This window comes from Leptidea sinapis, chromosome 31 (genome assembly GCF_905404315.1).
Source record: "Leptidea sinapis chromosome 31, ilLepSina1.1, whole genome shotgun sequence".
NCBI lineage: Eukaryota > Metazoa > Arthropoda > Insecta > Lepidoptera > Pieridae > Leptidea > Leptidea sinapis.
The window spans coordinates 1,556,231-1,581,631 of NC_066295.1; the positions used below are offsets into that span (position 1 = coordinate 1,556,231).

At 36.0% G+C, this 25,401-nt stretch overlaps 1 protein-coding gene across 1 annotated transcript in view; it reads right to left on the reverse strand.

The window, feature by feature from the left end:
- Positions 1-3,926: 3,926 nt before the first annotated feature.
- Positions 3,927-25,401, reverse strand: part of LOC126974162 (clathrin heavy chain) — a 52,873-nt gene continuing 31,398 nt past the window's right edge. The window contains exons 11-29 of the mRNA XM_050821596.1: positions 25,077-25,248; positions 23,821-24,099; positions 23,202-23,420; positions 22,682-22,824; positions 21,977-22,111; positions 20,920-21,142; positions 19,797-19,971; positions 18,229-18,383; positions 17,094-17,318; positions 16,483-16,723; positions 15,466-15,623; positions 13,870-14,037; positions 12,968-13,117; positions 11,616-11,858; positions 10,930-11,044; positions 10,600-10,766; positions 9,536-9,622; positions 7,949-8,075; positions 3,927-6,300 (exon numbers count right to left, since the gene is read on the reverse strand). Coding sequence (XP_050677553.1) covers positions 6,191-6,300; positions 7,949-8,075; positions 9,536-9,622; positions 10,600-10,766; positions 10,930-11,044; positions 11,616-11,858; positions 12,968-13,117; positions 13,870-14,037; positions 15,466-15,623; positions 16,483-16,723; positions 17,094-17,318; positions 18,229-18,383; positions 19,797-19,971; positions 20,920-21,142; positions 21,977-22,111; positions 22,682-22,824; positions 23,202-23,420; positions 23,821-24,099; positions 25,077-25,248 — 3,292 coding nt within the window. The 3' untranslated portion in view covers positions 3,927-6,190. The remainder of the gene's footprint in view (positions 6,301-7,948; positions 8,076-9,535; positions 9,623-10,599; positions 10,767-10,929; positions 11,045-11,615; positions 11,859-12,967; positions 13,118-13,869; positions 14,038-15,465; positions 15,624-16,482; positions 16,724-17,093; positions 17,319-18,228; positions 18,384-19,796; positions 19,972-20,919; positions 21,143-21,976; positions 22,112-22,681; positions 22,825-23,201; positions 23,421-23,820; positions 24,100-25,076; positions 25,249-25,401) is intronic.

The window sequence follows — 25,401 nt, forward strand, 5'->3', positions numbered from 1 at the left end:
ACTACAATAGGAGTGCTTATCATTCAAAACTAATATATTATCCTACATATTGTAAGCAGGTCTAATATTTAGTAGGTAATAACGATATAAATTCGCTAACCACTGTTTTTGCGTCTTCGTGTTGTTAAGGAATGGCTCGATCGAACAAAATTTTCACCATCACAGTTATCTCAAGTAATGGGCACATATGGGCAACAGCTGCTATTCATAGGAGCAGGCAACGGTTATATGAACTATATAGTGAGAGATCATCATGTAATCATGATGTATCTTTTCTTGTATATGTGAAAAAATATTCAAAATTATTTAAGAAAGTATGTACTATTGCTAAGTCAATGCATATTAGAGAAATAATTAAAAATGCTTCAAATATAATAAAAATGACTTGGAAAGTTATTAACTGGGAATCTTGAAGAGCGAAAGACTGCAAGTTTGAATATAATCTAATAATAAACAATACAATAATCCACTCTGAGCAGGAAGTAGCTTCTGCTTTTGAGAAATTTTTTTCTGACATTCCATTTTCCATCTCAAGCACCCTTTTTTTTTAAATTATTAATGGCACGGGATGCAAGTCTATAGGCCAAACTCAAGCACCCTTGTCACCAGTGTTGCCGAGTTACTTCTTTTGGAAAATGTTAAGGAATGTAAATTTCAAATTCAGTGTTGTTAGCCCAGCAGAAATAATTAAAACTTTCAGATTCTTAGAAATGAAAAAAACTGCTAATATATGGGGCATATCTGTAAAAATAATAAATTCTGTTATTGACGTCATAGGCACCATATCTAGCACTATTTTTTAATAGCTGTATTGAACATGGCGTGTTTCCTGACCTTCTGAAGTACTTATAGTAAAATTACACCAATATTTAAATCGGGACTCACTTCTGACCCGAATAACTATGTTGTCCTGTTTCAGTCTTGCCGACCCTAAGTAAAATATTTGAAAAAATATTTTAAGCCAAATGCTTATAAGTTACTTTATATAAAACAATTTGGCTTTACTAGGGGACGCTCGACTACGGATGCAGGTGTTGAACTCTTCAGGAATATTTTTGAGGCCTGGGAGGAATCACAGTATGCACTTGGTATCTTCTGTGATTTATCTAAGGCTTTTGATTGTGTTCAACATTCAACGCTGGTCAGGAAGCTATGTCACTATGGTATAAGAGGATCTGCACTCGATCTTATTTAGGACTCAGAGGACAATAGGATTCAGAGGGTCGAGGTGAATGGCAGGAGATCTCCTGGGACTCCTCTCGGTATGGGGGTACCGTAACAAGGGTCTATTCTTGGACCCTTCCCCTTCCTAATATATAAAAGATCTACCTAACCTTGTAGAAAAAAAACACATGGTGGTATTGTTTGGGGATGATACTTCACTTATATTCAAAGTGAAACGAAGCCAAGTTTTATATGACGAAGTAAACAATGCTCTATCTGACATCGTGTACTGGTTTAGCGCCAATAACTTATTGTTAAATAGTCCTAAAACCAAATATATTAAATTCACCGCGCCAAATGTCAAAAATGTAGATGCGAATATTCTATTAAATGGAGAGGTGGCTAAACCAGTGGAATCTGCTGTATTTCTTGGCATTACTCTTGATTCCAAATTGCAGTGGGGCCCTCATATTGAAGGATTGGCGAATAGGCTTAGTTCTGCAGCATATGCGGTTAAGAAAATTAGACGGTTAACTGACATAGATACGGCGCGATTAGTATACTTTAGTTATTTTCATAGTATTATGTCCTATGGTATATTGTTATGGGGCAGTGCGGCCGATATTAATACCATCTTTGTGCTGCAGAACAGGGCTATTCGCGCGATTTCTAAAGAATCATTCAGAGAAAAATTTAAAGAAATAAACATTTTAACTGTTGCTTCTAAATACATTTTTGATAATGTTCTGTATGTTCATAAGCACATTGAGGAATTTTCTAGAAACTGTGACATTCATAATGTTAACACGAGGAACAAACATAAACTTGTTATGCCTACTACTCGGTTGGGTCGAGTTAGTAAGTCTTTTGCTGGGCGATGTATATGCTTCTACAATATGATCCCAGAAAATGTACAAAACAAATGTGTTACGAAATTTAAAAGAATAATTGTTAAAAAACGTTTGTGTGGGAAAGGTTATTATAGCATAAACGATTTTCTTAATGACACCACGGACTGAGAATAAAGCGAACACCCTCAGGCTCTTTAATTATAAATGTACGATATCACATTGTAATCCATATTTTACATTAAAAAAAAAGCCCGCTGAGTTTCTTGCGCCCATTCTTCTCAGGTCTGAGGCAGCCTCTTTTGAATGGGTGGTAAGTTTTTGACGTTCAATAAGTAATTTTAAATCCTATTTTGAATAAAAATATTTCAATTTGACTATTAATTTGAATCTGCCTACATATTGAAAGAAACAATTTTTATTTTTGTTCGAATGCAAACTGTGTAACATAACTGGCACACTCTAATTTCTCTATTATAATTGAATAACCTAATTCGTACCTATTTTTAACACACAACACAGCAACTTCATTTATTTTATTTCATTGTACCAACAGTAAACACAAAATCAAAACATTGAGCAATTAAAGTAAAAAACAAAATGGCCTTGCACTTTGCAGCAGAGCGAAACAGGTTATAATTCACTGCACATGGGAGCGAGTGAGACAGATATGGGATCGTTGGTTATTGTTTACCTCGGGAGTCGCGATATAATTCATTAATATGTATGTATCTGAATTGTATTTTTTGTGATTGACGTTGACGAGCAATCTTTTGATTTTATGTCAATAAAATATTTTGACTTTGACTTTAAGATATAGGCGATGGGCCAATAATAGGCCAGTAGGTATGCTTACGTTACGCTGGTAAATTGGGAAGCCATGTTTTTAGGAACATTTGATATGTAAACAGCGCATCTTCTTCTGTAGTCGTATAACTTTCGACGAACACTATTGCTAAATAATTTCTATGTAAGGGAGCCGGTTCTAATAGGCGTTTGTAAAACTGTCTACCTTAGGTTTAGCGTAAGGTTAAACCTTGGTAAAACTTACAGGTGGATGTTTAGTGGAAGTTTGGTTATAGAATAATAGAACCGAATTAAACTAAATTAACTATAGCTAGCAGCTATATAATTTTAATTTAGGTTTTTATTGACGTAGGCTATGCCTATTTGCCTATATTGCACGCCCCTGGTCACAAGTCACTGTCTCTTTTATCACCGTCGATTTTTTATGTAATAGACGAACATACTTTGTATGCTATCGCGGCAATATTACCGCCCACGCTCTTTTGCAATACTGGGAGTCCAGAAGACTCACAGGAGTGTTGCCGCCCTTTTAACAAGGTGTACTTTCTTTAAAGATTCTCATGCCATATCATCCTTGAAACACCGCGCAAGAAAGCCCACTTAGTGGTTGTACTTAATGGTTGTTGAAAACCGCACTGTGGAGGAACGCCACACATTCGTCATCCAAATGGCGCGGATGACATCCAAGCTTGTGGCGAAGGTGGAATTCCAAGTCAGAAAATATAAGCTCATACAGCTCATCGTAAAACTCCCCGTGATACACAACGATGCGACGTCTCTATACAAAGCTGAAAGTGATCCGAGCCGTTCACAGAGCACTCAATCCTCAGGAGGTTATTGATTCGCCAAATTTTGGCACGAGACTAAGACGAGTGTTTGTTGTTTGAAGACAAATATTGGCGCCTAATTCAATAAAAAAAGAAACATCTGTAATGTAAATAACCTACTATAAAATGTGAACTGCATGGCTTACACAGTACGTTAATGTCTAGAATGCTCTCTAAGAAATACATTTCCATCGGAATAATAGTTGGCTAAGTTGTATATTGGGTAGGAAAGGATCTCGGCAACGTTCGAACAAAACAGGATAAAATGAAAGATAGTTCATGTAGTATATTAAATTATTATTACTATAATAGAATTCAAGGAAACATTATTATACACGAATAAATACAATACTAATAATAACTATGAATTCATTGTATTAAGTTAAATTGATAACTATTACAAACAATGGTTTATCTTGAATAACTTTAGTAATAGGAATGATTCAAATGATTAACAATGAACATGAACGCAAAGTATATTATCAAAGTATACTTGCATGTAATATCAAATACGTTGGCTCACCACATCACTTTTAATTTAGAACACGATTAAGCTTTCATACTGTTTGAAGGTTGGATTCATAAACATCACACATACAATCACAAATAACACGATGTTACATGGTTCACTCAAACCTTCGTGATCGACGCGACATATACTGTCTTGAAACACCAGAGGGATCTCAAGGGTGTTGCTGACCTTATAAAGTCAAATAAACTTGCCAACACATGACTCGAAATATATAAACACATTCATACCAGGTATTGTATCCCCTTACAGGGGATCCATAATAGTCTGCTAACTTAAAGCATTACTAATTCTCACTCTGTTTCTTCTGTTGACCTAAGTCGGAATGAAAAATAACACTCTGTAGCAGCTGTTTTATGTTAGCAGACCATTATGAATAAGGGGGTTGGATCTATTGTAAAGCATTACGTTCTCATGCCACATGTTTAGTTAAACCTAACATTCTTGTCAATATGACTTAAAAGTAGTTTTTAAACTGTTATATTTTGAATTATCGTGTTCTAAATCAAAGCGCATGGGGTGGGTCGGACTTTTGTACGCCTTGCTCTCACAGCACCACCAGTGATTGGCTGAATTGCTTTATTCATTCATATTTATTAAATATTAAATCTCAATAAATCACTAATTACCATCTCTAATCTCCATTGCATTCCAAAAGCAAACTTGTTCTACAATTGAAGATGCAGTGTGTGTGTGCAACAATACTCACACAGCTAAACATAATAAAAACAAATGCTACAAATAACTCGCCGCAAACTTTTTCACCTAAACTAGAACTATATTAATTACTTCTCATTTACCATATGCCTGATAAATTTTATTTTCTTCATAAAAACTCGCATCAACATCTACTTTGAAAGCATTATATACATATAATAACAAGAAATTCAACTTTTGAAATAATTTCTCAACTTTACATTAATAAAAAAAATTCTATTATAGATATCAGTAATAACCTTATTTTTGCTCACATCAGAGGCTATTTCTATATTATTTATTTTAATAAATGGGGCTCCACCTCGAGAGGATAATATACAACCACACACAATATTAATTAATGAGTCACTGCTTGTATTGGCTATTAAACGTTAAATGTAAATTCAAAATACTTGTTTGAAGATGAACATGATAAATAAATAATAATGATTATATGTTATTATAGCAATTTTTATAACTATGCTAACTTTCATAGTTATAAAGTACAAACTGACAATTAAATCAAATCAAATATTGAACAAGGTATAATGTCAATTGTTATTGTGGTATTCAATTAGGCCACTCCATGTACATTGATAAATTTAAATAACATTTTATAAGATTATACAGACATTAAAATTGTAATTTTCTTAACATTAACAGCAACTATGAAGATTTAACTCTGCTTAAAGTAGGAGCTATCTACATAAATGTTAAATTACTTTCAATATAGGGTTGCCAGATAACAATGAAGCAATATTGATGTTGCCAACTATCACAATATAATGTAATAACACTGCGAAATAACCAGCCCGTCACAATCTCTAAATTTATAAGATTTCTGCACATTTCTGATTTTCATCCAAATAATATATATATACCCCTGTGCATAAATTATTATTGCACAAAGGCAAAATTTATATTTTTATATATTTGCAGCAAATATATCTATATTCATATAAGAATTAGCTGCTATGTCACTTGTTACATAAAGAGTAGTTAAAACTTCTTCATTTTCAATACTTACAAGTGGATAACTACAGCACTTGCTATGTAATAACTGACACTAAAACACTGTAATCACTGAGTATCCACATGCCACTTCACCACAACTACACTTGTCTCTTTTTGTAAAGCACAAATAAATTATCTTGCTTGGGACGTGTAGTTTCTTCCAATGGTTATTTATATTTTGTGTACGTCACATCAGTACTTTACAATAAAAGACAAGTTGTGAATGTGAGTGTGAGTCATCATTATGTGAGCCGGGCTGAGCCAGCTCAGAAGCGAGCGTAGGAACCCCAGCTCGGGGCGGAGCCCTACATGCCGTACCCGTGGTAGGGCGCCGGCGACGGAGCCTGCGCCGCGTACGCGTACGGCGACGGCGCTTGGGGCACTCCCGGTACTACGGGGTACGCCAATGACGGGCCTGGAATGTGTACATCATACTATTAGTATCGAATAGGAGGGCAAAGGAGTATCAGCATGGAAATGGTAGCCACTGTTATAGTACATCAGATATCTTTGTACTTTGGACTACAGATGTATTAGCGACCTTAGGGTGGAGGATATGGTGTCCGTCCCCACTTCATACAAACATAAGGAACATGTGAAAGGAAGTTTAGTTAACATAATATAATATTTATATTATAGTTTCGTTGAATGTGGAAGAAAATGGATGAATGCAACATTTAAAAAAAGTAAGGTTGATATTTAAGTTTATGGCTGCAGGCGAGGGTCTGAACACTCCCTTTGTTTAATATTATATTATACTGGTGTTGGAACAACTCTGTTACAAAACACTGACAAACAAATATTTTCCTTAAGACATTAGATTACGTAGCTGGGGTAAAATTATGTCACAAACACTTGATTCCATGTATGAAATATATAGAATAAATTCACAATCTATACTACATATCAGAAACGTGTGGGAACGATTTCAGGAAACAAGGAGTGTTGCTAGGAGATCTGGATCAGCAAAAACGAGATCTATAACTGCTCATGAAGACCGGTATATCACTTTAACTGCACGTCGGGAGTGTACCGTAACATTCTGGGACTTACAATCCCGACTGCGACAATCTACTGGTACACAAGTAAGTGATCAAACTATACGTAACCGACTTCACGAAGATGGTCAACGTTCTAGGGTACGGGTAAATTTACACGGGCTCATCGTGCAGCACGTTTAAGGTACGCTCGCGAGCATTTAGACTGGACTATGGATAACTGGAGCAAGGTACTCTTTACAGACGAAGGCAAAATCAAAGAAAGAAAGAAAGACGAAGGCAAGATCAAGTTTTATAGCGATGAGAAACGAATACGCGTATGGCGAAAACAGGTCCAAGTGTTATGGTTGATGGTGGAATCACCTTCCTAGGCAAAACAGAGCTAGTAATTCTGGATGAGAGGTACTGTAAATGCTGCCACTAACGTGGAGCATGTAATCCAGCCTCATGTCATTCCATTTGCACAAAGAGTAGATGCTGGTTTTATTTTTATGCAGGATAATGCACGACCCCATACGGCTCGTGTTACACAAAGAGCACTTTCAGATGCCAATATTAGGGTTCTGCCATGGCCTGCAATGAGCCCTGATCGCAATCCTATTGAACATTTATGGGATCAGTTGAAAAGAAGCCTGAAAGAAAATCATAGCCAGTTGAATAGTCGATAGGAGCTCATAAATGCTCTGAAAATGTACTGGGAACGTATACCAACACAAAAAGTGACACAGCTAATCGAAAGCGTGCCAGATAGGCTCATGGAGTGTATACTGAGTAGAGGAGGCGCTACTCGCTACTAACTACCGCATTGATTTAGCAACAGCAATGGATAAATATTGTTAGGTGTATTGTTTTCATTAGTAATTTTACTGTAAATTTCATGAAAATGTATTTTTGCTATTTTTTTTTTTCTATTAAAATAAATAATTTTGATTATTGATTGAGTTCAATTACCTAAACAGACTTATACAATAAAAACAGATAAACATTAATACTTTTTGCTGACAGCCTAACAACAAGGTGGGCCCTATTTTGTTTTGACGAGTTTATTTTTGAATTAGAACTGACCAGCAGTGAGCATGAGTTGTGGCTCCATCATCATGGCCGGCTTGGCCTCGTGTTCCGCGCTCTCCGTGCTGCGCTTGGTGTCCGCCTCCTCCAGTTTCTGCACCTTGGTGGTCAGCTCGCGGACCGTCTGAAACAGAAAACGTGGAAAATCATTTACCTATAAACAAATACAGCATATTTTTATGATCCTGAGATCCAATTAAAATTGTACACATCATTCACCAAATACAGTAAAAAATAATAAGTGGACACAACAGAAATTACATTATGACGAAATTTAAGTTAAACATTTAATTATTTAAACTAGCAAGTTTTATAAAAAGTATTTTTAAACAAGTGTATTTTTGTAAAGAATATATCAAAATCAGCACACGCTTCATTAAATTCTCTACAAATTCTCATAATCGGGTTGTTATGCGATACATAATTATTTGAGGTATTGATAAAAAAAAAAGACATGGAGTACGCACAGATCGTGTTGGCACTTTAAAGTTTATCAAACTTAATAGATGACTATCCATAAAACCATTCGCAATGTTATGTAAGACGCAGATATCAAATACCCATCTTCGCTTATCAGGACTATGCAAGTTAAATTTACGTAAGCGCTCAGAGTATTCGGGAATTTTACGTCTAACACCCAACCTGCTACAGAGAACTCTTACAAACCGCCGCCGAATGGACTCTATTCTATCACGGTGAACATTATAAATTGGAGACCAAATCACTGAGCAACACTCCAGGATACTTCTCACTAAACCATAATAATATCCAGGAGTTTTCCTGTTTAAATGGTCTGGCGACTCTAATAACAAAGCTGAACGTCTTATTTGACTTTGAACAAATATCATCGTAATGGCTTTTGAAGGATAAATCCGAGTCAAAGGTGACGCCCAAGTCCCTTATCACATTCACTCGATCTAGAACATTACCGTCGATAACATAATCATGAATAAATGGATTTTTCTTGCGATTAAATGTAATCAGTTGACACTATTGTATATTGTTGATGCTGTCTTTGAAATCAAAAGAAAAAAACTATAGACATTATGGTCATTTATTTAGGTACTTTTATTGAATCAATCATGTTGTAGAAGCGGTTTTGTTTTCAATTGATAAAACTCATTCACATAAATCGATTATAGTAATCGATATTCTATTTTATTCGTGTCTTAAATTAAATTTTAAAATGTCTTATATTCTATATTGTTATTTTATTTCATATTTTGAAATAGAAAAATATGACGAGTTTTTTAAACCATATCCCAACTTATTACAATCTGACACAGTCTCCTTTATTTATATGATGCTCTAATAAGTATGTGTATAAAGGTATGGTGTTCCTCGGAATCCCGAGCTTAAATCTGGAGCCTTGGACTACTCTGCCAAACTTTATCCTGTGGTAATAGTAAACGGTTCTACCTATTGTGACACCGACACTTGTTTGATTAAACTTGAAAGGATGGATGGCAATATAGTCCATGTTAACATCAGATCTGTAAAATGTTCCAGGATAAACACTGTGGTTGTCAGATGTTCAACACATTAATATTGTGTTGGATACATAATACTATTTACAAACTTTACCTGAATGAGGAATGGCATTGCGAAGTCCATGATATTGTGCCTCCATGCTAACTCAATGACTACATCCGGTTTCAGGAGGTCATAACACTGAAAAATAAATATTAAAAGTTTATTTCAATAGTTATAGCGAATTTCATAATTAAAAACCTAATCAAAACTTATGTAATGCATAATTCATATACTTGCATTGCAAACAATTCAGTCAATCAACTATGATGGTTGACACGACATATCGTAAGCAATCGCTACAGGCTACTGTTTAATATATATTGTTTGTAAGGGTTTCTATTGAACATGGAACATACTCATTGTATCTTGATTATAATATTTAATATCACCAGTTTTTTTCATATTTATTTGCTCTGTAATATTGTCGTGCTTACACATACTTTCAATACTTATACAGCGCATGTTATAGTAAAAATGATTACACAACTAGCGTAGCATTAAATTAATATTACATATGAATGCCAATTTTTTCAAAATAAAATTAAAACTATGTAGATTTCCAATGGCGAGTAAATAGTTTAATAGTTTTAGAGACAAATAATTACAAACATACAAAAAATATTCTCATGTTGTAGTATAAGGAGGCGATTATGGGTTACAATTATTTTGACAACCTCATTAGGAGAACAGAACTTAGTAACACTGGAGCTAACAGTACTTCAAAAGGTTGAACCAACATAATGTAAGATAGTTTAGTAGATACCCATTTTTCGCAAGTAGCAACAGTTCTATTTCGGCTAACCCAATTCAGACCAAGCAATTCCTCGGGTCCTAATAGTATTCTTAAAGTGGGGTTGCCAAATAGAATTATCAGGAGTCAATGCAGGGTCTAACTTTTCAATTGTGTGAACACTGGTTTCCTCCAATGAGACACATTATGGTTATATAGTTGCAGCTATGGTTTGTAAGTATCGGTACAAATGTCTGTTCTGTGAACAGCAAAAAACATACAGGTAACTACAATTTAGAGATACGGCTTCGACTGTCGAAAGGCCTCGCTTGACTAATCCATACTTGGTGGTACCGGATGAATGAACTCTGAATGATATGCCCACCTGGTAGAGGCAGGCGGAGAAGCACTCGTAGTTGTCTCGCTCCAGGAACCAGTCCAGCAGTTCCTCGGCCACCTCGGGCTGCCGCGACTCGGCCGCGTACTCCATGGCGTCGGCGTACAACGCGTCCTTCTTGCACAGCTCCACGCTCTGCTTCCACCTGTTGTTGCCTGTCCGCAACATGATACATTTTGATTATACAATTTAATTCCAAATTTTAGGAGGTTTTTGATCATAGTCTTCATACACGATCTTCAATCCCTTTTGCAACAGAGAACTACAATGAACGATCTTTTAGGGACAAGGTTGAGATTATAATTTTAATCAGTTTACCTTTGTAGAGATAGGCAGCAATTCTTCTAAACTCGGTGAGCTCATGTTTCTCCAACTGTTGAGCCAGTGCTATCGTGTCAAAGTTGTCGAACGCGTCGATGGACGTGCGTAAGCCCTTCAAAGATAGACAATTATCAATAAATATTAACAAATAATCTGTGATCATCTGTATTCCAAAATAATCCCAAAGCAGACTCTCTCTCGCATCAACCAACTAATGTAAGCTCACTTCGGTATTTTCCAAACAAAATAATATTGAAGAATTAGTTTTTGTACTGTTAAGGAGCCACCTTGGCGGTACAACTCCTACCTCCACCTTCCCAGGTGTTCATAGAGAAAAACAATGATTACATTTTCCTTATAAATATTTGTAGTCAAAATTTACTGAAAGTAGATAATTTCATCAATGGCTACATAACCTAAAACACCATAAGGTCCTTGATCTTAAAAAATATACAAGCTATAAATAATATCATTACGACATGGCACTTTTATTCTTGACGAATTTTGCTTTATCACTATATATGAATAAAGTTTCACAAAGAATAAGGATTGTAATTGTGACGGTTGAACAAGTACAAATTTGTTTAATGAAAGTAATTTGTAAAACAAACTACGTAAACTGAAAATTGTTGAAACAAATGTGTATATATATGATAAAAACTTAAGCATTCTTCAAGATTTACCTGATAATCCTCCTCATCTATCAGCAGTGAGTTGAGAGCTTCATTGACGGCTTTGTTGTTGAGGCTCTGCACAGATCTGAGGTAGGCCTTAACGAGCTGCAAGTGACCAGCCTTCGTGAAGAAACTGACAGCACGAGTGTGATCCATGCGAGGAGCGAGCACCAACAAGAGGTCGTTCAGAAGCAGTGGTTTGAAGTCCAAGTAGAATTGAATGGCCTTGTAGTACAACTCCATATTAGCCACCTAAAAACAAAAGATATTTTGTCAAATTCATGTTTTTATTTGTTGTTAACAATTCTATATTATGCTATATTGGATGCAATAACCTTTAGAGCTTAAATTTATTGTTTGTATAAGTTTAAGGATGCTTCGTGAACGTGATGCTCGTGATTACTATCATAATTAGTAAAATCCAACTAATACAATGATTTATTAACTATAACAGATCGACAAGTAGCATCCATTCACAAGTTGACGCATGGACCAGCCATCGTTCACTTCGCACATATTTCAGGGAAGGAGACGACCCGTCGTACGATTTCACTGCAAGCAATGCCATTTCAGTGAGCATGACGTACCATGTTATACCATAACTACGCATGATAAAAATTACAAAATTAATTCACACAAAGCAAATGATTCTATATAATGCAATTACAGTGGATTCTATATAAACCAAAATAATATATTATATTCATGTTACATTTAAAAGATTATACAATCTTAATATTAAGAATTATTATTAGGTTGACCGGGAGCATCAATTTTCCATACTTCTTTATTCTCTATGTATTCTTTAATGTATAGTAGGCATTTTGGATATTTTATAATCTGGATATATACGAGTTTACAATTACAATTTAAAATACTAGTCCTTTTCCTTATTTTTTAGTTTACTTTGTCACTCCATAACTAATACTTACAATATAAACAATGTTTAATTAAAAAAATCCTTAATAAATACATAAAAATTAAAATATATATCTTAAATGACACTTGAAACTCAACAAATGAGTTGAATAACGGTTTCTTACTTTATTACAAACCGATTTTAATTATTTATTACAATTAAAATTTTTTCATGTGATTATTACAGCAGCATCATCGTTAAATCACCAATTCTTTGCGGAAGTGTTCCAAATAGTTGTAGTATTATAGACAGTACTGACACATTGTACTGCTAAAATAGTAGTTACATTCCACATTCTATTATTTTGTCTACCGGTGATTATGTCTTGCCTACGCCTTGATTTGTGGTGGGCAAATATGACCATATTGTTACGGCTGATGAACTTGTTTAACATTGAGTTCACTTATCTGATCTTTTCAACAGTTATCACAACTGTACCTACTTTAGTAATGATGTCCTTGAAGTGTCCCTCCCGCCAGGCCTCGCTGGGGTGCTGCATCATGGTGAGAGCTGCGTTGTCGTACTCCTCGTATTTGTCGTACAGGAACACCAGCTCCGACCACAGGTGAGCATGTTCCGCCGCACGAAGCACCTGCACAATTACAAACGATTATTCTACGTTTTTTTGATGCCAGAAGTAAAGTCGCATTTTGTTTTAATATTTAAACTAGTCGCTTGGAGAACTCTCTTATAGGTTTAAAAAATAGGGACTCCTAGATACGGTATACACGGATATAAAAAAAGATACGGAAACAGCAGTACAAAACAGAACATAAGAGGTAGATAGTGGGAAAACTACAGGATCCCTCCAGAAAATGTTTTGCTCACTTTTAGTCCCTGGCGTACCACGGACTAAAAGTGAGCGAGAGATAAAAGTCGTCTTGCCGGCCACTTTTCTCCCTCGTACCAGGGACTAAAAGTGAGCTTTTTATCCAGGTGGGAAAAAACAAATTTTTGAGTTTGAATCTTTAAGATTTATTTTAATGTCTTTTTATTTTATTTTTTATGGAAAAGGACGACAAAGAGCGTATGGGTCACCTGGTGTTAAGTGATCACCACCGCCCATATTATCTAGCAACACCAGAGGAATCACAGGAGCGTTGCCGGTCTATAAGGAAGATGTACACGCTTTTTTTTAAGGTTGTTTAATCGGAATTTCAATTTATTAACAATTCTCGAACCAACTCAAAATATAAGGAACAACGGCAAAAGAAAGCTAAGAGGAGAAAGAGAAACAAGAGGTGTGGTTCACCAGGTAAGTAATGAAAGCGAAGGGAGACCTTTTGCTGGGTTTCATTGGGAGTTTTTCTTTGTAGGGCCTAATATGTAGCCAGGTAACATTACCTTAGGAATATTGACTCTAGACCAGAACAGTTCCAAATGTTCCCTCATCTTGGCCGGCTTGTACTTGGAGTAGAGGATGGCCAGCTCCGTGAACATGCCCATGTGAGCACGCTCCAGGCCCAACGCCGCCTCCAGCAGGCTGATCAGTTCGTCGAAGTGACCGCGATCCTGATGACACAATAAACAACATATATTATCACTAAGCTATTTGTAAATAAATACAGAATGGAGTGATCATTCTTATTATTGAATAAATTTTATTTAAAAAAACGAAGCATGCTTAGTTTTTTGCGCCCATTTTTCTTAGGCCTGGACTATATCTTTACGAATGGGTAGTACATTTTTAACGTTCAATAAGTGTCAACCAAAATCATCAATTAAATGACTATTGCCCGCTCACGTCATTCACACCTTTAATGTGACGAGGTTCCGTCCCGTTATTTCGTTCCCACGGCGGAGATTATATTACAATTAGTTCCTCACCACTAAATTGAGTGGTCTTTAACTCTGGTGTGATTCTTTCTGCCACCAACTACCAAACATTGTAGTATATATGGGCGCAACTCGCCACCTACCGTCAATTGTTTGCAACTATTGATATTTATGTTTTAGTTTATCGTTAAAATGAATATATTATTATAGATATATCTGAAATATATAAGATTTAAGTTTAAATAGCTAATTGTAAACATAAAACTGTTATTTATTAACGTCTAACTAATTTAATAGACCCTGTTTTTACTGTTTGAATTGTTTGAAGATGTTTGATGTTTCATTTATTGTTAAAATACTTAATTGAATGCGTAAATGTTCAAATTAATTTGTATTAGAATTAATATCTTTATTCTGTATCAAACTTTATTATTTTATGCAATAAGTCTTTCTTAATTGCATTTCGAAACTTGCTTGCAGCGTCGTCTTCTTACTTCGTAATGTTTGTTCAAATTAAATGAACAAACTATTATATAAATCATTTGAAGTTATATAAATTCAATAAAATATTTATTGAACTGTATTTAGGAATTATTTTACACTACCTAATTTTATTTTTGTTTTAAAAGAAGTTGTATCTACTCTGTTTCATCTATTGTATGGAAGCTATAAAAGCGGTTGTTTTATGAAAAGACGGTTCATATCTATACTAGCAGTTGTGCTTCAATAAACTGAGAAATTCTTAGTGTTGTATTTCTTCATGATGGACAATTCAAGTTTTTATTTTTTGACAGAAAGAGCGGATGACCCAAGCGGAACCATCTATCTACCTATAATATTTATAATTTCATTGGATCCCCATCACATCAAACTGCCTCAACTAATAGATCAATCGACATGAATATAATTGTATGTTTGAACTAATAAAATGTGAAAAATCACAATTAGTTTAAATGTGGATACATAGCATTTTTTGCTTAAAAAACGAATATCTCGAAAAGGGTTATTATTTTAGATACAATGAAATTAATTTAACTAATCTAGTTCGGTTTACTTAAGAGTAATTAATAATTTCATACATCAGTACTATACATATGTATGAATATATTTTATTGAATATATCATTCTCTGGCCAGCTTAAGGTTATTATAGATAACCATGTACCTGGTAATAGTTGATGAGGTCCTCGAGCTCATCGGCGTGCACCACAATGTGTAGGCCGCACATCTGAGCCAGTCGGAACTCGCCCGCGTCCACACAAGCGAAGCACACTTCCTTCCAGGTGCGTGTCGAGTTGGCCTTACGGGCGCTGTCCACCGCACCTGCATTCACATTGTAATTTTACAACAGTTTAAAAGGAGTATGGCTAATATGCATGTATTTTGAGACGCACTGAAAGAAGTGGCGTATGTACGGTAGAACGTAACAAAATTAATAAAAATGCAAATAGTAAGTAAGGCTAAAAAAGTGGGAGAAAAAAGGTATACCTAAAAGTAAAAACAACCTAAAATTATTAAATGATATCTGTTGTTTGATCAATAATTTAATGCCTGATTACTGTCTGCTAAAAGATAAATAATTTATGTGAAAGGTTGGCCAGCAGTGGGATAGTTAAGGTTAATAAGATTAGTAAGCAGTGCTAAAAATTGAGGATTCACAATTTATTCTATTTTCAAGCAAGTATGGATACTTTTAAAGAAGTTACCCACTCATTTTAGTATCAAAAAACGAATGTAATCTCATTTAATTTTACTGCGAATTACTGATTTAAGTATATAGATAGTTTGATGGTGTCGGAACATCCATATAAATAATGACAAGGATGTCAAAAAAATGTAAATGTCAATTGCGCAGAACATTCCGTTAGTACAAGATCACTTATTTTTTAATAAATTAAAATAATTTCTTCCTTTTAACTCCCATATCGTAGCGCCTCAATATTTTTTATATATAACATTGTATAAATATATGTTTATAATTAATATAAACTAATACATGTAGGATTCCTCAATTTTTAAATTATGCGGGTCCGTTCTCGCTATCCTCCTTTCATCTCTCACCATGGTTTCTTTTATGCTAACTAAACTAGCGGCACACTTAAAATTATTACTTTTCGGTAGAATATTTCCCAAGGTTCAGCAATCAATTCCTCTGTTTGTAGATGTTGATATTAATAGTCACCCTGGAACTCCTTGAGATGGACGAGCGTGATGGCCAGCCTCGCGAAGTTACTGACGTTGTTGTAGAGCAGCTTGGCGGCGCTGTACATGCCGTCGTCGAAGCAGCGGTCGCCGATCTTCTGGATGTCGGCGTGGTTGGGGCCCGACACGAACTCCTCGAGGTCGGCCAGGCGCCCGGTGCGCGCGTACGCGTAGATCAACTCCGACTCGATGTACGACTCGCGGGCCTTCTTGCGGGCCATCTGGGGCACACGGAAGCTATTAGTACCGTGCTCGGGAACTATGTCGGCACTCTTCTGGGAGATGATGAGCATCATTTTACCATCAGCAATCAGTCATCATAATTTACGCAAAATGTAAATAATATAATGAGCTGTTATTTTTTAAAGCTTTTAGCTTTAAAATATTTGAGTTTCGGATTTCAAGAACGTTTGATACAAAAACTCTGATCCATATTGACAACTTTAAAATCCTATCATTTGTATTCCTATGCCGCAACTGCAACTACTATTATATAAAATTATTTTATAAACATGGTGTGTAATAAATAAAATTAATGTTAATTGATATTGACTTGTAGTAGTCCAAGTATGTTCCGCTAGTAGTACTGACCTGCAGGTACCGCACGAGGTCCTCCCAGGAGTGCTGCGCGCTGGCAGTAGCCACCACGTCCATGTAGGCGGAGGGGTCGTCCGCCTTGATGTACGAGTCGATGGCCTCCTTCACCAGCCCCTGCTGCAGCTGAGCCTTCGCGAGCTGCGACCAGACGCCCGGCTCGTTGCAGCGCTCGGCGAACTCGTACGCACGCTTCAGGTCCTTCACTTGTTCGATCAACACCTGCAAATAACACTTCATTATAATCACTCCGCCAAGACCATTAGACCTTTAAAAATAAAGTACCTGGTCGACCGAACCTTTTTTTTTTTTTATGAAATAGGAGGACAAACGAGCGTACGGGTCACCTGTTGTTAAGTGATCACCGCCGCCCACACTCTCTTGCAACACCAGAGGAATCACAGGAGCGTTACCGGCCTTTAAGGAAGGTGTACGCGCTTTTTTTGAAGGTACCCATGTCGTATCGTCCCGGAAACACCGCACAAAAAAGTTCATTCCACAGCCTTTCTCAACTTTAAAGAAAGTACAAAACTCGAACAAAAATAGACTAATAGGACATCTGGATTCAAACCGAGGTCTTCTGCTTTCCGGATCACCCAATGTCCCATCTGAGCTATTATACTCTTGTATATAGTGGCGAAATTAACCTTTGTATTCTAATGTTATTGTAGCAGTTTCTCATTTAAACACAGAAAAAACTTCATTTTTTAAAATTGAAACCTAGCTAGATCGATATCTCGCCCCCGAAACTACCTGTATACTAAATTTATGAGATACTTAGCGATTTAGCAATCAATGTTTAATTATCATATCACAGATATCAGAAGGCAAAGTGTTCAACCAGCAGTACTAAAACTACAAGTATTTCTAAAATAAAGGTTAACATGTACTGTCATGTTCCTTGGAATGCTGTTTGAAAGGCATGGGTGTCGTTCCTATAGCAGACACAAGTGGTATTGCTTCAAACAGTGCAGGGCGATATGATCAGGTTAATGTAGTCGCTAGATTATTTTTGATGTATTTAAATAATGTATATTAATGATTAAATACTCAATTTTATGATGTATTAAGACTTACATCATATTGTCACTGTTACAGATAGCCATTATAGCCTCATACTACTTAAACTTACTTGTATTGCAGATGTGTTGACATCGAACTTCTTGAATATAGCGAAAGCTTCCTCGTAGAGTTCGTTGTTGATGGCTATGTTGGCGATATCGGGCGCGTCATAATTGTCCAGCCGGTTGATGTACTCCATCACACGGGATCGGTCCGCCTTTATGGCTGTAACATTCATTTGCAACTTATCAATATATTATACACTCTAAGCTTGTTGGTCTACTGAAACGTGACATTGGCGAGTTGTGGTGCCCCTTCCACAGAAGCCACTAGAAAGAATAGAATAGTTACGTTTATAAACATAATATTGACACCAGGAACAGGCATAAAGTTACAATGCCTACTACTCGGCTAAGTCGAATTAGTAAGTCTTTTGTGGGGTGATGTATATGCTTTTACAACATGATCCCAGAAAATGTTCAAAACAAATGTACCTATCACGAAATTCGAAAATGTTTATGTGGTAAACGTTACTATAACAAAAATATACAATATTGTACAGTCATTTCTATCGCTATAAAGAAATCATAATCTAGTCCCAGGCTGTCCGATCATTTAGATATTCAGCAGTGGAGTAATAGGATTTACGACAGAGCCATTTTTTTTATAAAACATTTAAATTTATTTATAGATAATGCCTGAACAGTGGCTGAGACTTTATTATAGAAGTGCATACATTTACCCTTGAAGATATTATGTATAGAACTAGTTACAAGCAATCCCTTATTTCTAGTGTTATAATAATGAGTATTATTACCACTTAATGAATGAATTACAAAAGAATTAAATTACCACAGAGTGACCAATGGAGGCTCTTAATCGGCCAAGGCCCATTGTGCTGTTGCAGCATTATAGATTTAGTACTGTCAGTTCATTGTTTTCTCTTATTTTGTGTCAGTCTTCAAGCCTTATCGAATATAAGTTTGTCATTAACTTCAAACGTTTTAATATTTTACAAACTTCTATTTATTACTACATTGTGATTGTCAAACAATAGCCACACTAGTCTGGCACTGCATCGTGTGGGTGGTGGTTATATTATTATGGTTATATGTGTGTGTGTTAAACATACAAGGGATCAAAATATTATAAGTTTTTTCATAATCTAATTTTATACAGGCGGTGTAATTTCATACGAATTAACACACAACACGAAGATATCAACAATTCTCTTGTGGCTTCTTATTTATCAACAATTTTTAACTATCATTGATGCATCACTTTTATTTATTAGTGTTATTTTAAATAGTTTTTTAAAATTATCTTTGTATTCGTGTTTGATTGTGTATGTGATTGCGGAAAGTGTTAAATAACTACATCAAATAACAAAATAAAATACTCAATAATACCAAAAGTCAATACAATACGATTTACAAAAAGAGCAAAAAAAATTACTATCCCTTTTTTATCACATGCCTTCCATTTGCATGTCATAATATTGAAGTTATATTACAAAATAGAGACGACTAGGAGTGCCTCGATTTTCAAACCCTCTTTGACAAATTAGTTATCAATTGTAACAGCCAAGTAGTTAAATAAAAAGTCTTACAAGTGATACAGATGAATATAATCATTTACCTGTAAGTATAAGTAGGTTCTGGAGGTTTCTGTGGTCGGAGAAAACTGAACTGTCCAATACAATCTTCTCCAACAATTCAATAAGTTCGTTCGGCAAGTCCGCTGTCATGAATGCCTTCACTGTCACTGATATATCTTCTGGGTCTTGAGTCTCCGACAGGGCTGTCTGTACAACCTGAAAAAATATAAAAATATCATGCAATTTTTATTGTCACTATTTATTTATCATACTAATAAGTATTAAGTGTGTCTGTATAGAGCACACCTTAAGTAACAACAGCATTAGATACAAAGCAATAAGAAGGACATCTGAAGAGGAGCGACAATAAAAGTAAAGCTGATGATCCAAAGTTGTCTATGATGGAGAACTTTGTAACATAGGACCCCCTCGAGATCAAAGGAAATAAGTCACTTATAAGTATTTATTTTAAATAGATTTGATAATGATATATACCCCAGCAGAGATTTTGAGCAAAGTAAATATTATAAATGGCTACTTTAATTCGGTAGAGGACATTAGTAACGAATGTTCATTGTGTGTAAGTGTTCAATGCAATCAGCGTGATTGGACATATTCTAGATATATAGATTCTTGTCAGACCATATATTTATCTAGTTTAAAAATGGCAAAATTATTTTTATTACAGTGACATTTCTTCTCGAGGCACAATGCATCAATAGCTGTCTGTTAGAGGATACTATCTTGTTAGCAATATCTATGATTTTAGGATAAAATCTTAAATAACTTAACTTTTTCAACTAGTTTGTAGAATCAAGGTCTTAAGTCTTAGCATGTTCAGCTTGCTGCAGTCAGTCTAATTTGGCAGTCCCATCTCACAAGTCGGTTTCTAAATTTAGATATATAACTTACTAGCTGACTCGGCAAACATTGTTTTGCCATCAAAATAATTTTTAGAGTTAGACTGTAACTTGTACATTGCAACATTACATTATTTTTCTAAAATAAACGTAGCCTAAGTTGCTCCTTATTACATCAGCAACTAAAAGTCCCATCAAAATCGGTCCAGCCATTTCAGAGATTAGCCGGAACAAACAGACAGACAGACAAAAAATGTTATTTTGACGTATGTGCCTATGGTTATTTCAATATTACAAAGTGTACCTGGTCAATGAGCTGCCTCTTGAAGGGGTTGGACTCGGCCAGCACCTCGAGCCACAGGTCCTGGTCGCGGCGCCGCACCAGGTAGCGCGCCTGCGTCTTGAACAGCGAGTTGTCGTTGCACACGGCGATCAGCTCGCGGTCGCACTGCCCGCGCTCGTAGGCCACGCACGCCAGGTGCGGGTCGCGCTTCTCGCAGTAGCGGCCCACCACGCGGGACTCGTACCTACCGTCACATTGGATAGCCCACGCTATGTGAACGACTAGTCAAACCCCAGATGGGCTTCCCAAAAATAAATATAAACATAATCATCCTAATTAAGCCAATAAAAATAATTATTACAGAAGTAAAATACGTTTCAACATACTACAAAATAAAATTTACTTTCCTGAAGAAGTTACTTTACTACTACTAGTTTCTTAGTTTTTTAAAAACATATAACGTGTTTCAGGAGTTTTACCTAAGCCATCGGGATTTTATATAGAAATATAATATGCATTTTTATAAAGAACTTAAGTATTGTATAATATGAACAAATGATTGTTATATGTGAGCTTCAATGAAAGCATTCATTACTTACTGTATCATACACTACAACATTAAGTATTGCTATGTCGTCAACTCATACACCAACTGGAGGCTCTTTTGCACATTACAGGCTAGATTATGCGTACCACAACGGCGATTATTTCCGCCATGTAGCAGTAAAGTGTAAACATTAATGTGTTTCGGGCTGAAGGGCGCCGTGGCTAGTGAAATTACTGGGCAAATGAGACTTAACACCTTATGTCTCAAGATGACGAGCGCAATTGTGCCTCAGAATTTTTGGGTTTTTCAAGAATCCTGAGCAGCACTGCATTGTAATGGTCAGGGTGTTTCACAGGTCAATTACCATGCATTGCAATTACTCGTCTCGCCCCGTACTTTTAATAAAAAAAAACCACACCACTGAGTTTCTAAGTTGCCCTGTATTAGTGTGATCAGACTCTGCTGGCACAATGCCTGTTTGTCAGTTGTAAGTTATGTTGTTGGTAGTGATGAGAGCCAGCAGGTCATTACCATTGGTTCTCCTTGAGGAACCTCTCCGGGTTGTTGTTGGAGTCGATGTATATCTTAGCGAGTGCGTTGTGTGTGGCCGGCTCGTTGCAGCCCTCGTGCACGCGGCTCTCCAGCCACGGTAGCAGAAGCTTCAATCTATACAACAACAACAGTGCTTTTAGTACCATTTTACAGAATATATTATAAAAATTACAAGCTACATACTTTTAAAAGAATATATATACTGAATCAATTACATTACAAAATTAATTATTTGTCCCGATGTTTCACTAATTTTCCAATATGACTTTCATAATAGAAAGTTGTCAAGCTTTTTTTAAAAAGTATAACTATTTCTGTGTAGAATTGGGCTCACTAATGGTGATCAACCTATTATTGTATAATTTATAATATGCCATTCTAGAATAACTTTCTAGAGAGATGTCAGACTAACGTCGAAAGGTATGATTAGCACACTTGCCATTATATTTGGTAGAGTTATGACGACCTTACTATCAGAAAATACTATTGAAGGGATTTTTTGTTTGGTGGAGTCTATGAATATCTCATTAAGATTTACGAATCCAGCTTCATCCTGGAATGTGAGAAAGCAGACACAAAGCAATAAAGACATTTTAGATATTTTTAATTAGTCTTACAAAACTCGATGGTAGCTTTAAATATTGTGTTACTGATGTATTAATGAAAAAAAATAAGTGTACATACCGATTTCTTTTTTCAACTTCTGCGACAAGCTCATCAGTAGAAAACTGTCCCCGGACAACTAGAATTAAATTTTTGATAATGTCTTCTGCACAGTCCACGTCCAACAACCCACCCACAACCACCGGCAGACGTGATGGGTTCACCTACAATATAAATTGTTTCATATTAATAACAAATTCATTTAAAAAATAATTTATTAAAAAAAGAATTGTACAGTACAACAATTTAATGAAGCAAATTCTTCCGTATATTATGAATATTATTCTTTGTCTCATTTTATTATAAAAAGAAAGAACGAAAAACGAAAGAATAAACCTTTTCATTAGATAATAGACAAAAAAGAATACATCCGGATTGAAAAACCAATGGATGTGTTGCATTAAATGAATTAGGAAGTGCAGAATTTTCAATCAACCATCAATGGATAACTTCATGGTAGGAGACCATCCATATAGTGCATTTCAATGTTCAGCCTTGGAACAATTCTGATACATAGTTATGATATATAATATGTCATTACCTTCTGCACATAAATCTCAATGTACTTCTGCAAACTGTTCCGGTACAGATAGAGCACCAGATCGTGCACGAAGTCGAAGCGGTCACACACAATGATGAGCGGCAACTGGTCAGGTAACTTGGCCTCCTTCAGGAAGTTTTTCACTCGCTCCGCGTTGTAGCAGTTGGATTCGCGGCAGATGCGCTCCACCTCCTTGATCTGGCCGGTCTTACAGGCGGCCTGAGACCATGTGAATATAGTTACATTTCGATGTTTTGTGACATTATCAATAAAGAAATCTTTGAAATGGATAAGGCTATTTTCACCTGTTTTGCCCAATATGGTAATGCATAAAGAAAAACTATTTATTAAATAATATTATATTACCACTTCAATAACAAGGACTAGTGGCTTGTTGTTGAAGTGGTTTTAAAATATGTCTGTAAATAAATATAAAAAAGTCAAATATATTTGTAACAAAAAAACATAAAATAACATTTTTTAAGAACATAAAAAAGGCATAAGAGCCGGATATGAAACTATAAGGATGTCAAATTTTATAATTTATAAAGTTAGATTAAGTAAAACACACCATTACAACACAAGTACACTTGAATTACCAATACAATGAATTAATTACCTGAATGTACTTGAAGTGAACCTCTGAATCTTGACTGAAGTTCACGATCGAGCCGAGGAAGTAGAACAGTCCCTCGTAAGTTTTGAAACTCTCGAACATTTCAATGAGTGCTTTTGTTGTGAGCTGCTCGTGGTATTTGTTGGCGATCTGAACACATATTTGTAGGTTCTGGCGGATGTTGGCCTGCAGCATCGCCTTCAAACACTCAAGTGAATCTTCTACAGACAATGTTCCGAAATAGTTTACGAGCCAGTCTGCCGACAACAAATGTGTATGCACCTATAAAATAAAACAAAATTTCGGTCACTCCTATTAAAAGAAGAATATTTAAGGAAAATTTATTATTTTTGAATAATACTTTTCTGTCTTTTGTAATTATTTTAAAGAATTAGTACGCATGTGAATTATGATATGAATTTTAAGATTACTGCGGAAAATTTGCATTATTATTTTCCCCACGCGTGTAAACGTCCGAACGACTGTTGTGTAAAAAAGTATTATATTTAATCGAAAAAAATATTCAATACATTATGTATGTCAACGAAAAACGGAACAGAATAGTTGTAATGCGTTCGTTAGAGCACTGTAATGCAGGGTCCACATATTATAACGACCGAGGATGAAAGATAACTTACGAATGGAGCTACATACCATCTGGTTTGACCATTGGCCAGCGCCGCCTCACCTCGTGCATTATATTTATTTATAAATATGAAGTAGTATAAAATATATAAGTTAATAAGTTCGCTTTATTAACTCCATACCGTGTCCGGAACGCCTCTCTCGCAAGCTAGCGATCGGCGAATCACTCAGTAACAAATGCACGCAAGGATGTTTTCCTTCGACTATGATGCATTGCTAACAAGTCCCGAATATACCAAAGCGATCTTCACTCATCGAACAACGAAACGGTGGTGGTCGGGTGGCTCCGATAATCTTCACCGAACATATCAGTGGGAGGCTCTTTAGCACAGGATGCCGGCTAGATTATCGGTACCACAACGGCGCCTATTTCTGCCGTGAAGCAGTAATGTGTAAACATTACTGTGTTTCGGTCTAAAGGGCGCCGTAGCTAGTGAAATTACTTGGCAAATGAGACTCAACGTCTTATGTCTCGCAATTGTAGTGCCGATCAGAATTTTTGGATTTTTCAATAATTGTGATCGGCACTGTATTGTAATGGTCAGGGCGTATCAATTAGCATCAGCTGAACGTCCTGCTCGTCTCGTCCCGTATTTACTGGAGTGTGTACGTACCACGGCCCGCTTGATGTCGTACAGGTCGGTGTAGTGCTCGAGCGCACGCTGCAGCAGGCCCGCCTTCTCACAGAGCTGCGCCACGTGCGCGCGGTCGTAGTGAGTGAACATGCCGTTGCCGAGGATCGCGTCCGCCACTTGAGGCGCCGACATCAGGTTCATCTCCAATAGCCTGCGGACATCCGTAAATAAATTAGTTTCCAGGATTGATGCGTCGCTAGGACGGTTGGATCAGTTGGTAAGAGCGTTTGAACAGAACACTCCATAAATTTTGGTACAAATTTGTCTCTCTATTTATAGTAATTGACACCATAGTTCCACGAAG